Source organism: Neomonachus schauinslandi, chromosome 9 (genome assembly GCF_002201575.2).
Source record: "Neomonachus schauinslandi chromosome 9, ASM220157v2, whole genome shotgun sequence".
NCBI lineage: Eukaryota > Metazoa > Chordata > Mammalia > Carnivora > Phocidae > Neomonachus > Neomonachus schauinslandi.
The window spans coordinates 115,610,951-115,628,279 of NC_058411.1; the positions used below are offsets into that span (position 1 = coordinate 115,610,951).

General features: G+C 37.6%; 1 protein-coding gene across 1 annotated transcript in view; it reads left to right on the plus strand.

Moving 5' to 3' along the window:
- Positions 1-17,329, plus strand: part of HERC2 (HECT and RLD domain containing E3 ubiquitin protein ligase 2) — a 258,118-nt gene that overhangs the window by 110,539 nt on the left and 130,250 nt on the right. Inside the window, exons 22-35 of the mRNA XM_044918185.1 lie at positions 98-253; positions 947-1,132; positions 6,727-6,897; positions 7,285-7,388; positions 8,421-8,571; positions 11,116-11,330; positions 11,607-11,739; positions 11,840-11,967; positions 12,056-12,251; positions 14,985-15,118; positions 15,679-15,852; positions 15,931-16,067; positions 16,185-16,336; positions 17,083-17,274. Coding sequence (XP_044774120.1) covers positions 98-253; positions 947-1,132; positions 6,727-6,897; positions 7,285-7,388; positions 8,421-8,571; positions 11,116-11,330; positions 11,607-11,739; positions 11,840-11,967; positions 12,056-12,251; positions 14,985-15,118; positions 15,679-15,852; positions 15,931-16,067; positions 16,185-16,336; positions 17,083-17,274 — 2,229 coding nt within the window. The remainder of the gene's footprint in view (positions 1-97; positions 254-946; positions 1,133-6,726; positions 6,898-7,284; positions 7,389-8,420; positions 8,572-11,115; positions 11,331-11,606; positions 11,740-11,839; positions 11,968-12,055; positions 12,252-14,984; positions 15,119-15,678; positions 15,853-15,930; positions 16,068-16,184; positions 16,337-17,082; positions 17,275-17,329) is intronic.

Genomic DNA, 17,329 nt, shown 5'->3' on the forward strand with positions numbered 1-17,329 from the left:
AAGATGTATAGATGAGGGTGGAATAGTGAATCAATGCAGTTTATTTACAAAGTAAATTTTAATGGTAAAAATGAACATTTTTATATCTTTCTTCGAGGTCCTGAGCTTATGGGTGTCGGTTCCTTACTGAAGAAGTACACAGCCCTTTTGTGCACACACATTGGCGACATACTGCCTGTGGCAGCCAGCATTGCTTCCACCAGCTGGCGGCACTTTGCAGAGGTGGCCTGCATTGTGGAAGGGGACTTCACTGGTACCTTTTTTATATCCTACCTTCAGACATGTATTTATATTTGGAGATTGATGAGACTTAAAATTTATCCTTTCCTGATAAACCTGCAGGCCTTTGCCCCATACATTTTCTAGTCCTGTTGGCCTTTCTCTTTTTGTTTTTTCACTTGCTGACAATTCTGTTGTTAAGCAACCTGGTGCAGGAGTTGTGTCACTATAAATGTAATTGGTGATTTAGAGTCATACCACCATTATTACCATTTCAATAATGAGGTTATTAGTAATTGTCTAATTTTATTTCAGCAGCATAAAAATTAGTTGCTCCTTTCAGGACCTTAATAAAATTCCTTTGTTGCTTAATATGTTTTCAAGTTAATTCTGTGACAGTAGAGCATTATTATTGAGTGCTTTTTTTCTGATAGTAAACTTAGTTTTCTGGAAACAGTTTTCTGAATAAAAGACTCTAGTTAATACTTCTATTGAAATACAGTGTTTTTGAAAAGCATTCTTGTAACTCAGAGGGTTTTGTTTGATACCTTTATCTGTTCTTTCAAGATGAAAGATAAAATAATCCTGTAGAAATATGCTAAGACAAGCATTCTTTATTTTGTGATTTATCAGAATTTAAACATAGAATGAGCTTACAAAGTGGCTTAATAGGATATACGCTTTTATTTAAATCTTAATGCTTTTTTTCCTTTCTTTTAAAATGTAGGTGTTCTTCTTCCAGAACTAGTAGTTTCTATAGTGCTTCTGCTCAGTAAAAATGCTGGTCTCATGCAGGAGGCTGGAGCTGTCCCTCTGCTGGGTGGATTGTTAGAACATCTGGATCGGTTCAACCACCTGGCACCGGGAAAGGAAAGGGATGACCATGAAGAGTTAGCCTGGCCTGGCATCATGGGTATGGCATCTTAACTTATAGAACTTCCATTCAGGAAAGTTTTATCTTAATCTAACCTATTCTTGCCTTTTTATTTGAAAGAATACTTCACAAAGAGAGACCAATTATTTGCCATTTTCACTGATGGTAGTATAAGTAGAAAATGAAGATAATCCAAATCAGAAGAGATTTAAATTATATGTAAGAAAGATTCCCTTTCTTTCTGGTGTCTCCAGAAGTTACTGTTGAAATAATTAAATATGGTCCAGCTTTGGAGGCAGACATCAATATGGGATGACTTTCTAAACCTATTTCTATCTGACATTACTGAGTTATGGAATTCCCATAGTCAGCTGAGCACTTCCCTATAGGTACGGTCTATAGTGCTTACCAAATTGGAGTGGAACCTGTCTTCTCAAAGTATCTAGCTTTGACATTTTTGAATCTAAGTCTACATTACCATGTTATATAGGTTTCTGACTTCCTGGACTCATAGAATTAAATTGAAGTTGGGGTTCAACTTTTATTTTATAGGAAAGCTCAAGCAAGGTGGGCTTTTTCTTCTCCCATTGTAAACTGTCATCTTGTACCATTAGGAGCTTCAAATAAGAAGTAACAACTGTGCTGAAGAAAATAACATTAGGATATCGAGCATAGTTTTTAATTTTTTATATCACTAATATTTTTAGCACCATTCTTCTACTTTTGTGAATTTAAATGTTACTTTTGTCTCTGTTTTCAGTATGGTTGAGGGCATTTAATCTGATTAGCAGTTCAAACTCATTTAAAAACCTTTTTTTTTTAAATTGTGAAATATAACACATACTCAGAAGTACAGAAAATAGCTCTGTGATTGGTCATAGAGAAAATCATTTATCAACCATCCAGATGAAGAAATGGAATGTTGGCAGGACCATCCTAAACACTGCCTCTTGTCTCCGGAAAGATTCCCCTCTCTGGTCTTGTGTGGTTGCTGCTCCTCTGCTTCTCTTGATCATTTTATCAGACAGGCATGTACCCCTTTACAATTTAGTTGTTTAAACATTCTTATGTCTGTTTCTTGGTGGTTTGTAGGGTATGCTTTAGTATGGAATGCCATAGGTTTCCATAGTGATTGTGCTGATTTTCATCTCTATTAAGTATGAGAGTTCTCACTGTTCATCTCTGTGCCAAGAAGTCAGATGTCATTTTTTTCATAGGCGATTTGTCCATAGGGTCATCGTACCAGCACTTTTGGGTGAAAGGACTGTCCTTGGTCACTCTTTGGGAGTACAGCTTCTGTCTAAATAAGTTGACTGTCTCTGCCTGTGTCTGTTTCTGATCTTGCAGCCTCCCCCGTGACTTCTGCACTTGGTAGCACCCTCAAGTGCATTGTTGAATGGAAATGGTGATCGTGGGCAGTCTTGTCTTGTTCTTAGTAGCAGAAGAAAAGCTTTCCAAATTTCACATATGAAGTATGAAGTTTCTTTTTTTTTTTTTTAAGATTTTATTTATTTATTTGACAGAGAGAGAGATAGCGAGAGCAGGAACACAAGCAGGGGGAGTGGGAGAGCGAGAAGCAGGCTTCCTGCCGAGCAGGGAGCCCGATAAGGGACTCGATCCCAGGACCCTGGGATCATGACTTGAGCCGAAGGCAGATGCTTAACGACTGAGCCACCCAGGCACCCAGTATGAAGTTTCTTAAGGGTTTTCTTTGTAGAAACCTTTAAATATTAAGGATGTTCTCTTTTATTCTGCTTTGCATAGAGGTTTTAATTGTGAACGGATATTAGATTTCATCAAATGGTTTTTTGCATCTCACTGATCATATAATTTTTCCTTTTTTCTATTAATGTGTGAATTACTGATTTTCAAAAGTTAAATCAGCCTTCCATTTTTGGAATAAAACTACCTAGGTTATATTTATTGTTCATATTAATATACATTGCTGGCCTTTTTTTTTTTTTTTTTTCCCAACAGTTTGCATCTGTGTTTGTGAATTGTAATTTTCTTTCAATGCCCTGTAGGTTGCTGATAATCACCGCCCCTCCACTAACAAAGAAGCTGTTGTTTATGAACATGGCAGCTTCCCATGCAACCTCTTTTAATTTCTGTTTTGATCTGTCAATTAAGAATGTTAGCTAGTTGGGAGAAACTGTCTGATGGATTCAATAGTACAAAAATATAACATTCAAAGTTTTGATAAGGCAGGTTGTGTTATTCTCTTAGAGAATGTTCTTCGCTCTTCTTTTTTGAGAAATGTATGTATAAGATTGGTGGAATTTGCCAGATAATCATCCTGATCTGTAGTGTTCTTTGTGAAAAATTTCTTTTGATTTGGGGGTTGTAAGGTAGAGTGGAAACCCAACTTTTTTTTTTTTTTTTTACCGGTGGGAGAATATACATAACATAAAATTTATCATTTTAACCATTTTTAAGTTTTCAGTTCTATGGCATGAGGTACATTCACATTATTGTGCAACCATCACCACCATCCAGCTTCAAAATGTTTTCATCTTCCCTCAACTGAAACTCTGTACCCATTAAACACTAACTCCCATTCTCCACTCCCCCTCAGCCCTTGACAATCACCATTCAGCTTTCTGTTTCTATGAATTTGATTACTCTAGTAAGTCATATAGGTGCAGTCATACAGTATTTGTTCTTTGGTAATGGGTTTATTTTACTCAGCATGTCTTCAAGGTTCATCCATGTTGTAGCATATGTTAGAATTTCTTTCCTTCTTAAAGCTGAATAATATTTCATAATATTTCAAATGAAATGGTTTATCCAGTCATTTGTTGATGGACACTTGGGTTGTTTCCACCTTTTGGCTGCTGTGACTAATGCTGCTATGAACATGGGTGTTCCAGTGTCTGTCTGAATCCCTGCTTTCACTTCTTTTGGGTATGTAGCCAAAAGTGGAATTGCCGAGTCATATGGTAATTCTATCTTTAACTTTTTGAGGAACCCCACCATAATGTTTTCCGTAGTGGCTGTTCCATTTTACATTCCCATGAGCAAGGTACAAGGAAGGATTCTAATTTTTCACGTCCTTGCCAATACTTTTTTTGGTTTTGTTGGTAATAGCCATCCTAATGTGATGAAGTGGTGTTACACTGTAGTTTTGTTGTGATTTTCCTTAATGGTTATTGATTGGCCATTTGTATTATCTTTGGAGAAATGTCTATTCGAGTGTTTGTCCTATTTTTGAATCAGGTTTTGTTGTTATTGTTGAGTTGTAGGAGTTTGTTATAGTTTGCTGTATATTTTGGATATATATGATTGCACCTATTTTCTCCTATGTGTGGATTGCCTTTTCATTTTGTCGATAGTGTCCTGTGATGTTTAATTTTGATGAAGTCCAATTTACCTATTTTTTCTTTTGTTGCCTATGCTTTCGGTGTTTTGTCCAAGACATCATTGCCAAATCCTATGTACTGAAAGTTTTCTCCTGTTTTTTTTTCTAAGCGTTCGATATTTTATAGTTTTAGCTCTTTATTTAACTCTTTGATCTATTTTGAGTTAATTTTTGTATATAGTGTAAGGTAAGGGTCCAACTTGATTTGTTTGCAGTTGGATATTCAGTTTTCCTAGCACCATTTGTGAAAAAGATTGTCCTCCTTTCCCCATTGAATGGTTGTGGCACTCTTGTCTGAAATCATTTGACCATATATGTGAGTATGTGAGGATTTATGTCTGAGCTCGGTATTCTTTTTTTTTTTTTTTTTAAAGATTTTTATTTATTTATCTGACAGAGAGAGAGAACAAGTAGGCAGAGAGACCGGCAGAGGGAGAGGGAGAAGCATGCTCCCCGCTGAGCAGGGAGCCCGATGCGGGGCTCGATCCCAGGACCCTGGGATCATGACCTGAGCCGAAGGCAGACGCTTAACCGGCTGAGCCACCCAGGCTCCCCTGAGCTCTGTATTCTATTCCATTGATCTAAATGTCTGTCTTTATGCTGGAGCCACACTGGTCTTTATTATTTCTTCTTTTTTAGGGTTTAATCTGATATTTTTCTAACTTTTAGAGAAATGTTTATTAGCATAGTGATGTTTTTGTAGTGTTTATTATGAAAACACAGATAAAAGTAGGGAGAATAGGATAATGAACCTGGATTTACAAATATTCACATTACCAGCCTCTCCTACACTTATCTTACTGATTGAATGAATGAATGAATGAATGAATCATTTTAAAGCCTATCTCTTTAAAACATTTTGACAGATATTACCTGTTAATGATCAGAACTTTTTTGGTAATGAAACCATAATGTCATTTTTCTGTCCAAAATTAACAATGATTCCTTAATGTAACATGTAGTCCATGTTAAATTTTCTTGGATTATCTAAAAATGCCTTTTTATTGGTGTTTTTTTGTTTTTTTTTTTTTTGTTTTTTTTGGAATCAGGATCTAAACATGTTTTGCATGTTACAGTTGGATGATATGCTTCCAGTCTCTTTTTCCTTTAACAGTATATCTCTAGGCCCTTCTCTCCTCTTTGGTCATACTATTTATTTGTCAAAAAAGCAGGGCATTTGTTCTGGAGAATTTCACATTTTCTGAATTTGGTTGATTGCTCTCTCCAGCTGGTTATATATATATATATATATATATATATATATATATAGGGTTAATGAGATTTGGATGCAGATTTGGATTCAGTTTTGGTTAGAGTGTGTCTGAGGTCATGCTGTGTGCTTCTTGTTTCATTGCTTCTGAGGCCTGTGATTCAGGGTGACCCCACCTTCAGTTCTGTTCACATGGACCAGGGAGTTCATATGCAGTCTGTCCTCTATAATATCCCCTAGTAACCTTGCCCTCAGCTGTTTGGTTAGCATGAGGTACAATTTGCACAGCTAGGACATGATCCTAGCTTGATTCCCCTCCTCAATCACTTCCGTTTATCATTTTTCAAATATTGAGTTGGTGTCTTAGTACTTCTAAAGGTGACCAATGAGATTTCCTCCCTCCTTCCTGCCTCCTTCCCTCCCTTCATCTTTTCTCTTTCCTTGCCTTGCCTTTTGCTTTTTTTGCCTTTTGCCTTTCGATTCCTTTCCTTTCCTTTCCTTCATATCATTATGAACTCATAAAATTTTATTGATTTGATATTTACTAACTTTTTAGCTTTTCCTTTTTCCTATTGTATATATTTAAAAGTATAAACGCCCTCAAACATATATTTAACTATGTAAATTTTGACTATAGTATTTTCATTGTATTTTTTTTCCATAGTTATTTTTTTCTGGGAATTTTAGATGACTTATATTTCATAGTTTTCAAATATGTAGAGAATTTTTATTTTGTTTTTGTTACCTATTTGTAATTTAACTGCATTATAGTCAGTGTATATGCTCTGTAGCTTTATTTCTTTAAAATTTTTAAGATTTGCTTTATTGCCTGATCAGATTTGCTATTCATGCTACTCAGGTGATTTTCTTTGTTTTTGTTTTATAACTCATTCCATATCTTTATTGAATTTTTGTTTGTGATATTAGTTATAGCGAGAGGTATGTTAATCTCCCATTATGATTATGGATTTGTCTATTTCCCTTTGTAGTTCTTTTGCACGATTTGTTGTAGTTGTTTCATCTATTGATCTATTGATTCATTGATTTTGGTTTCTGTATATACAGAGTCATTTTTTACAGGTCAGAACTGTAGAAATAATGAGGAGGTGACACAGATACGCAAAGCTGATTTGGAGAACCACAATAAAGATGGAGGCTTCTGGACGGTGATTGATGGGAAAGTGTATGATATAAAGGACTTCCAGACACAGTCATTAACAGGAAATAGTATTCTTGGTAAGGCCTCACTTTCTACTTCATGGTTAAAAGTTGTGGCATGTGCCATTTTGAGCAGAGCATTTGGCTTTTAAGTGATTAGTTGAGTATTGTTCCAGCCCCCACACATTTTAATCTGCTGGTAACTTTGATGTTTGTCCTATCAGTGTTCAAGCACATTTGAAGAATTTCTCATCATTATGCATTTTGTGTGTGTGTGTTTGTTTCAGCACTTGTTGGTGGAACTTGTTTCAAGTCTGAGTTGGCCCAGGCAGCTCTGGGAGAGGGTGAAAGATCATTATACTTTGGTAACCCTCGCGCCTGATCTATTTCCTACTTGACATTTCTACTATAGGTGTCTAGGCAAATTGCACTGAAGTAATGTTGCTTTTTTCTTTTTTGTTTTAGCTCAGTTTGCAGGGGAAGACCCAGTGGTAGCTTTGGAAGCTGCTTTGCAGTTTGAAGACACTCGGGAATCGATGCATGCCTTCTGTGTTGGCCAGTATCTGGAGGTGAGGCTGTGTGCAGTAGGCATCACGGTGGACATCAGGGGAGACCCTCTCTGTATATTTGTGATAGGTGGTTCTTGCCCTGAAGTACTGATAGCTGGGCTTTTTGGTAGGGGTGGATGTCATTAAGTGACACATGTGAAGATCCTTTAGAGATTTTTTTATAAATTAATTTAGTTATTCATGTTAAGATTTATGAAGGACTGATCTTGAAAAATTATTTCAAAAATTGTTATTTGTAAGAAATGTGGACACTTTTCCACACATAAAAAAGAGGTTAACCTTTGGTCTTTATATTTTCATTGTAAGCTTATGTAGAAATTTGAAATGGCTTGAGATATATTTTTTAGGAAGAACTATCTAGTAGCATAGTACTTTAGAATAGAAATATGTCCTACATATGCATGAGCTTTGGAATTTATATATTGGGATTGGTTTTCCAGGTATGGATCCAGAAGTAATAAAATTTATGAAGTGCCATATGGGTAGTACTTAAAGCATTCATGAAGGGGGAAGATTGACTTTGCTTGTAAATTATCATCTAATACGACTGGCAAAGTTTATTTTCATTTGAGCTCTTTTCTAATTGGGTTTCCTTTTTGTTAGCATAATCTACTTTCCACTTAAGTGGTCACAGTTCACTACTCACAGCAATCCTTGTCGTATTTTTGTCTTTTTTGGGGTTATTTATGCATGTAACAATTCAGTATATTTTCTGAAGTATTGTTATACAGTCACTCTGGAAACTTCTATTTGATTTTGTAAGGAATTCTCTAGCTGACTTGTTTATTGAGCTTTGGTTTTACCACCAGTAGACCTGTGTGTTTACTGTCTGCTTTGTAGGGTGTGCATGGTTATTTTGGTAGCAGTATGAGCTCACTATAATAGGATGTAGAAAGAGGGTGTCCAGAGCACCTGCTTCTCTTCCTGATGGAACTTTGTTGTGTTTAGGGATATAAGCTGTTGCTCTTTTTGGTTTTATGTTTTTAATTAACCCTATTTTCTCAGACTGATGATGAAATTTATCTTTCCAAGCCTGACCAAGAAGTTGTTACCATACCAGATCTGGGAAGTCTCTCTTCGCCTCTCATAGATACAGAGAGGAATCTGGGCCTGCTTCTCGGATTACATGCTTCCTATTTAGCTATGAGCACACCGCTGTCTCCGGTTGAGATCGAATGTGCCAGTAAGAAAAGTTTTGCTTTCTGCTAACAGATTAGCAAGTTTTTATTTTATTTTATTTTATTTTATTTTCCTTTATTTTATTTGATCTTATCTTAAAGATTTTATTTATTTATTTGACAGAGAGAGAGACGGTGAGAGAGGGAACACAAGCAGGGGGAGTGGGAAAGGGAGAAGCAGAAGCAGGTTTCCCACAGAGCAGGGGGCCCAGTGCGGGGCTTGATCCCAGGACCCCTGGATCATGACCCGAGCTGAAGGCAGATGCTTAATGACTGATTGCGCCCCTAGCAAGTTATTTTAGCTGAGACATAAGTGCCATTTAGAATGGGAGAAGAATCAACGCAGTTGTTGGTGAGTAAAAATAAGGATAGTGAGACTAAGAGACTAAGCCAATTAAATAGAAATAGATGTAGTGGCTTTTACTTGCTCTCATGACCCATGGCAGCAGAGGAAGCTAACAGGTGCATAGGAAGATCAATCCTGTGCGTGCTCTTACTTTTCTCTCCTGTGACAGATGGGCTCAACCTGGCTGTCGTCTCTATGTGACATGGATTGGGTTTCTGTTGGGAATAGCATTTTGTTTGAGGATTGTGTTTTTACTAGACTCAAATACATTTTGGGATTTCAACCTTTTTAATCACCGAAAGTTATAAAATTTCTCCGTATAAGATGGATTAAAGTTCTGTTTGTGTATTTGTATATTTCTCTATCCATCTGTCTACCAACCATCCAGCAAGGATCTATTGAGTAAGTACTTATGAGTTACCTTGCTGGGTGCTCAATGCATTAGGTGTGGAATTAGCCACATCTCTGCCTTTAGGTGCTTTTTGTGTGATGATGAGCCAGATGTTATAATAGATCAGTATGCAGTGTGATAGAGGATAAAATGGAGACATTTGTAAGTGGTTCTGATGGGGAGGCTGGGTGTGTGAAACACATGTGTGTGAGGGGCATTCTTGAAAAAAGTAGGGTTTCCAGTTGCTCATGTATGTGCACTGTCAGGGGAGAAGGCTGGTGGGCAAGGATGGCCATGATACCTGCTCAGCCCAGCCTTCTGGAGCAAGCCGTTGGTGTGCATGCTGGGCATTTTGCTGTCTACAGAGTCTCTAAGTGGGAGAGGATGGGGGTTGGACTCATCCTCTCCCTCAAAGGGGAGTGGGGAAGATAGGCTTCTTCTAAATCAGCAAGGAGGGTGGGAAATTAGAAGAGTCAGAGCAGAGGAGAGCAGAAGGTGCTATGGGCCCTAGTGAAGGGGGCCTAATCTACTCTAGGGCATCAAAAGCCACCTTTAGAACAGTATCTTTGAGAGATTAGAGAGAGTTCTAAATGTAGAGAACCAGGGAAGGTCATGATCAGATTTGTGTTCTAGAATTAATGTGACACTTTAGAGAATGCTCCTGAATGCTCTAACATCTAAATTTCCAGTAAAAGAATGTTGAGTACATCCCAGATTTGATTGCTTGGGTTTCAGAGGACTATTTTGGTAACACAAGTCATTGAAAAAAATTTGTAGCAATGTACAAACGGACTCTTCATTTTTTTGGTGCACCTTTACTCTAGTTATCATAGCAGTTAGAATGAGCATTTACATTTGCACTGAGGAATTGCATGTTCTCGAGGTTCTGGCCATGCCTCACACGGGTCTCCTTTATAGTCCACTGGATATCCAGTCTCCCAAGGATCTGTCTCTTACTAAGATCCCATGTTATATGTCTAGTAGTCGCTCATTTTTATTACTGGATTAATGCTCTAGGGAATTTTTCTTTGTAGATCCCTTCTCATGTGCTGTTTTCCTACCTGGATGTTCAATGTTTTTGTCTTTATCTAGATCTCAATTGTCACTTCCACAGCAAATCCTTTACTGAATCTTCAAATAGTGGAGGTCTTGCTGCTATACCCACTGTAGTACTTTGTAGCATACAGTTATCCCAATTCAAGTTGAATGATTACTTGTGTAAATGTTGCCCAGATGATGCTCTTCCCTGTTAGAATGCAAAACCCCAGTCTACACACAGTATCTGTGGAATCTGTCAGCTCTATGCTTGACCAGGTACCTAAGTAAATGTTGGACTGAAACTATTATCTTGCGTTCTGACACCATGCTTAAGATGTAGGAAAGAACCAGAAGTGTAGGGGCGCCTGGGTGATTAAGGCAGTTAAGCGACTGCCTTCAGCTCAGGTCATGACCCCAGGGTCCTGGGATGGAGCCCCGCATCGGGCTCCCTGCTCAGCAGGAAGCCTGCTTCTCCCTCTCCCACTCCCCCTGCTTGTGTTCCCTCTCTCGCTGTCTCTCTCTGTCAAATAAATAAATAAAAATCTTTAAAAAAAAAAAAAAAGAACCAGAAGTGTTACCTGTTTTCCTGTAGATGTAGGAATTATAAGCCAGCCTCTGTAAATATGTTAGATGTGACTCTTTAATATGAATGATGCTAAATTTCTCCTTGTAAATTAGCTCTTCGGTTCTTTATCTTTTATTTCAATATTTATTTCTGAATAAATATTCAGTGCACTCAAGTTTCTTCCTAATATTTGCATATGCACTTTCTAGAGTGGCTTCAGTCATCCATCTTCTCTGGAGGCCTGCAGACCAGCCAGATCCACTATAGCTACAATGAGGAGAAAGATGAGGACCATTGTAGCTCTCCTGGGGGCACTCCTGCCAGCAAGTCCCGACTCTGCTCCCACAGACGGGCCCTGGGCGACCATTCCCAGGCATTCCTGCAAGCTATTGCTGATAATAACATCCAGGATCACAATGTGAAGGTGAGTGAGGCCTTCCCACACTTAGTGTCCTTTGGTTTACCTTAGGATTTTGATGTGTGAACACCTTCATGTTCTTTGATTGGCTTAGTACAGACTTTATTTACATATTATTTGTGGGGCTGGTTTTGAGGTAAGAGACTGGTTCGGTGCAATATGCCGGTGATGTTTTAGAAGCATTGGTGATTGCAAGTGCATTAGAAATTGTGGCATGTAGTTTGGAATTCATGGTGGCATTTCGTGTGGCTCTGAATTTACCTCCAGCTGTTCCTGTTACAGGACTTTCTGTGTCAAATAGAAAGGTACTGTAGGCAGTGCCACTTGACCACACCAATCACATTTCCTCCTGAACATCCTGTGGAAGAGGTTGGCCGCTTACTGTTATGTTGCCTTTTAAAGCATGAAGATTTAGGTAGGAACCTTGATATTTTAGCTATACTATTATATTTTTTGACTGACATGCAATATGCATTCATTCTTACCCTGCCCCCTTTTTAAAATGTCTTTTACAGGTCACGTGGCATTATCTTTAGTTCATGCAGGAACACTTGGTATTGAGCAAGTAAAGCACAGAACATTGCCTAAATCAGTAGTGGATGTTTGTAGAGTTGTCTACCAGGCAAAATGTTCACTCATTAAGGTAAGTACATTTTTATTCTTTTTCTTATGTGCTTTGCAGACAGTTGGTAAAATATTTGTTAATTGTCTTTTCATATTTAACTTTGTAGACACATCAAGAACAGGGTCGTTCTTACAAGGAAGTCTGTGCTCCAGTCATCGAACGTTTGAGATTCCTCTTTAATGAACTAAGACCTGCAGTTTGTAATGATCTCTCTATAATGTCCAAGTTTAAACCGTTAAGTTCTTTGCCCCGTTGGAGGAGGATAGTTCAGAAGATAATTCGAGAACGAAGGAAAAAGAGAGGTAAGAACGTAAAAGGTAGAAAAGTGCTGTCAAAGTGTGTGCTTTGCCCCCATATAATTGAGTCTGTGATTTGAGTGAAGCTGTTCACTTACGATTAAATATACAGATCCTGCTTATTTTTCCAAGACATCAGATAATGATGCAACTGTGAGATTGAGGGTGTTAACGATTTGGTAACTAGTAAGTGGATACTGAAAAAGGTAAACACTATACTCTTTATTAAATTGATGGGGAAAAGGAAGTTTTTTGTTTTTTTTTTTTTAAGATTTTATTTATTTGCGAGAGAGAGAATGAGAGACAGAGAGCATGAGAGGGAGGAGGGTCAGAGGGAGAAGCAGACTCCCTGCTGAGCAGGGAGTCTGATGCGGGACTCGATCCCGGGACTCCAGGATCATGACCTGAGCCGAAGGCAGTTGCTTAACCAACTGAGCCACCCAGGCGCCCCAAGGAAGTATTTTTTTTATCACTTGTCCTGGTAAATGAGATGTATGGAAACATTTAATTTTGCAGTTAATCTTGCCATTCTTGTAAAGAAATGTTTTTCTTTGGAAATACTGAGTATTCTGATACATGAGGAATTGTTATAAAAGTAGCTAGAAGAGTTACTAATATTTTTAGGAAGCAGCTAAACAGTTGCTGGGATATTACGGAAAAGACTTTTTGCATTTAAATAACCAGAATTTGAGTATAAGTACATAAAAGACTTTGGAATTTGGTTAATTGTGATTATAAACATGTTTACAGAAATTTCTGATTATATTCTTATGAATTATACTGATTTATTCACAGATCAGCTTATTAAACAATATTAATTACTGATTTTTTTTTAATTACTGAATTTTGGATGGACATTATGAACAATGATGTAAGGAAAGATTAAGTTGTGTTAGAAGCTCTCCTGAATTGATTGTTCTTGAGCAAACTCTTAAGCAACAACAATTTGCCTAAATCCTAGAGATGTTCTAGGTCAGGAAATCATGGTAGGAATGCTTCTGAGATCCTCACAGCAGAGGCAAAGGCTTGGGAGACCGCCATCTCAGCTTGCGGGAGAATGATGTCCTCACCACCCAGCCATCACCTCCACGGAATCTGAGCCCACATTGTCACCTCTTAAAGTTTCTTGTTTGGGGTTTAAATATTTAGTTGTGTGAAGTTTGAAGCTTTTTTTTTTTTTTTTTTTTTTTTAAAAGAAAATTAAGCAACTTGGGCGCCTGGGTGGCTCAGTCGTTAAGCGTCTGCCTTCGGCTCAGGTCATGATCCCAGGGTCCTGGGATCGAGTCCCACATCGGGCTCCCTGCTCTGCGGGAAGCCTGCTTCTCCCTCTCCCCCTCCCCCTGCTTGTGTTCCCTCTCTCGCTATGTCTCTCTCTGTCAAATAAATAAATAAAATCTTAAAAAAAAAAAAGAAAAGAAAATTAAGCAACTTACAAACGATTAATATTACTGGTGCTGTGTTAAGGTCACCAAGAGCACCTGATGATTCACTGGTATGGCTCCATAGGACTCAGAAGAGCTGTTATACTCAGAGTTATAGTTTATTATTATGAAAGGATACAAGTTAGAATTAGTAAAAGGAAGGGTGCATTGAGGGAAATCCAAAGCTTCCAGTGGAGCTGCACAGAGCCATGCTTAGTCCTCTTAGCAGTGAGAGACGACATGTGTGAAGGGCTGTCAGCCAGGGATGCTCACCTGCATGGTTGCTCTCAGTTACTCAAGACTCCAGCCTCCACAGTGGAAACAGGTGAGAATCATAAGTCCCATTGTGGGCATAAATTATCTGGTCAAACTGGGAAACATGGCCCCAGACCTCAGGCATACAGAAACACTCTTCTCAGGCAGAACATGCCAAGGACTCAGAGCTCAGTTCACAGGCGTTGGCCAAGTGCTGAAGGAACAGTTTTTCTTGGGAATTTGCAGGGTTTGGGCAACCCAGACCTGCTGTGTTAGTGTTTTACTGCCCAGGTGTTATTAATTATGTTGCTTATTATATTATATGCTGAGAAGAAATAGACTAAAAATCTTGAAAGGGAGCAAAAATATGGAAGCAACAGTGCATATCACATTGCAAATTCAATAGAAATTTCCCTAATTAAAGAGACTAACATAGTAAAAGGCATCCAGTTAATTCACTTGCACAATGGTGACAGATTAATTGAACTGGTCCAGAGTGGGCAAGCTGTGGTCTGGGGACAAATGCAGCCTGCTGCTTGCTGTCTTCTGCCGCTGTCTGCTGTCTACTGCTAAGACCAGTTTTGCATTTTAAGACTGTTTTTTAAAAAATCAAAAGAATAATATGTTGGACACATGGAAATTATATGAAGTTTAAATTCCAGCAACCATAAATAAAGTTAGCTGCTTTTCATTCTGCAACAACAGAATTGAGTATTTGCAATAGACTGAATAGCCGGCAAAGACTAAAATAGTCACCATCTGGCCCTTTAAGAAAATGTTTGCTGACTCCTGGGCTTCCCTTTCTGTAGGATCTGCCGCATCATAGCACTCTCACTGCCTTTCTGTCATGATGTGAAGTGGCAGAGTGTTATTACTGAACGTCATGTGAAAATAATCATGATGGTTTTTACTTTTTGTAGTTTAAGCATTTCAGTTGACAGTGATATTTACATATTTGAATAAAATATTCAGGTCCTTTGCCTTCATGCATATTTAATATATCTTAATTTAAAATTATGTTTAAGTAAATGATTTTTATAATGAATGATAATTTTAATCATAGTTCCTAAGAAGCCAGAATCTACTGATGATGAAGAAAAAATTGGAAATGAAGAGAGTGATTTAGAAGAAGCATGCATTTTGCCTCACAGTCCTATAAATGTGGACAAAAGACCCATTACAATTAAATCACCTAAGGTGAAGTATTTTCTGTGATTTTGAGGCTGGCTGAATAGAAACAAAGCACATAGCAAAGGAACCCATAGTATTGTCACTTTGTCCTTGATTATCTATAGGATAGAGAGTGTAGTGGGTTACTGAAAGTATGGGTGACATTCCAAGTCACACTTAATGCACTTGATTTATGGTGTCCTGGTCAGATTGATAGCTGGAAAAATGTTCCCTTTTATGTTTAGTGGTACATTGTATCATTATTCATTTACCATTCATTCATTGAATATATGTATACTTTGCTCCAGAAACTGTCCTGGTGTCTTAGGCTATTAATGTGGATGATAATTTAACTTCGTATGCCATGTTTGTCTGTTCCAAGGTACATAAGTATAAGAGATTATAAATTCATTTATAAGCCTATTTATGGCATAGCTATTTTTGCCATAAATTATTCACTAAACTTAAAGTATTGTACCAATTTCAACATATTTGCATTTATTTATATTTTATTTGAATAAGTGTTTTAGAGTGCATATTAATATCAATAAGGTAAACTAATGGTGAAAATGGTTTTCCTTTGTCAGGATAAATGGCAGCCACTGTTGAGTACGGTTACAGGTGTTCACAAATACAAATGGTTGAAGCAGAATGTTCAGGGTCTTTATCCACAGTCTGCACTCCTCAGCACAATTGCTGAATTTGCCCTTAAGGAAGAGCCAGTGGATGTGGAAAAAATGAGAAAGTGCCTATTAAAACAGGTAAAATTTGCTAAGAACGTTCTTCTCTGCATAGGATAATATACACAACACTTAACTGTATGCATTCATATTTTGCAGTTGGAGAGAGCAGAGGTTCGTCTGGAAGGGATAGATACAATTTTAAAACTGGCAACCAAAAATTTCTTACTTCCATCTGTACAGTATGCTATGTTCTGTGGATGGCAAAGACTTATTCCTGAGGGGATTGATAAAGGGTAAAACTTCATAACATTTGTTTCTTAATTAGGGAAACTGTGGCAACAAAGCATTATTCTATTGAGGTTGAAAGTCTGGCAGTATTCTAAGTAATATTCTTCAACTTTGTTTAAAAGGGAACCTCTTACAGATTGTTTAAAGGATGTTGATTTGATCCCACCTTTTAATCGGATGCTACTGGAAGTAACTTTTGGCAAGCTGTATGCTTGGGCTGTTCAGAATATTCGAAATGTTTTGATGGATGCAAATGCCAAATTTAAGGAGCTTGGTGAGTTAAAAAAAAAAGTTGAAAAGGCTGTATTAAGATCGCTATTGAAGTAATGTCAGTAATCACATTAGCATTATTTTATAGTTTGGCTTTTAATTATATGTTGTAGAAACTTGCAAATGCTGATTTTTGCTCTTTGAGAAGACTTTAATAACTTTGTACATTAGAATAATCTTTAAAAAAAATTTTTATTTAAGTTCAATTTAGTTAATATATAGTATATTCGTTTCAGGGGTACATTAGAATAATATTTTAAGCTGCTTTAAGCTTTCTCAAATTTTAAACAGAACTTTCAAAATTCAGCAGAAGACACAATTTTGTAGTATTGTGATATTAAGCTTTTACATTTTAACATTTTCATGTGTATCATTGATACCATATGCCCTAAATTATATATCCTATATTAATACTTAATTTCTTGGATAGTTTGAGTACCTGCAGAGAAATGCTAGGATTGGTCTTGTGGAAGAGAAGTGAAATATGACTGCTGTATTTGAAATGAAATGAGTAAGCCATCAGGGACATTTAGAGGAGCAGTGTGATAAGTTTTGCAGACAATTGGAAATGGCTATATGTGGATTGATGGTGGTAGGATTATTGCGAAGTAATGCACAGCTGCCTGATGTCCATACACTTTGGAAACCCACTGAAAAAGAGAAATTTTTAAAAATTGCTACTGCTTTTTGCATCATGTATGTTTTTATATCTACACACAAGAAATTTATGTGGGTGCCAATGCTTTTTAGGTATCCAGCCTGTCCCCCTACAAACCATTACCAATGAGAATCCTTCAGGACCAAGCCTGGGGACGACCCCACAAGCTCGCTTTCTCCTGGTCATGCTCAGTATGCTCACCCTACAGCATGGTGCAAACAACCTGAACCTCCTGCTGAACTCCGGCACACTCGCGCTCACACAGACAGCACTTCGGCTTATTGGTAGGTTGGCACTGCCGTAAGTCATTCACGAAAATGTCAGGATTTTGCCTTCATG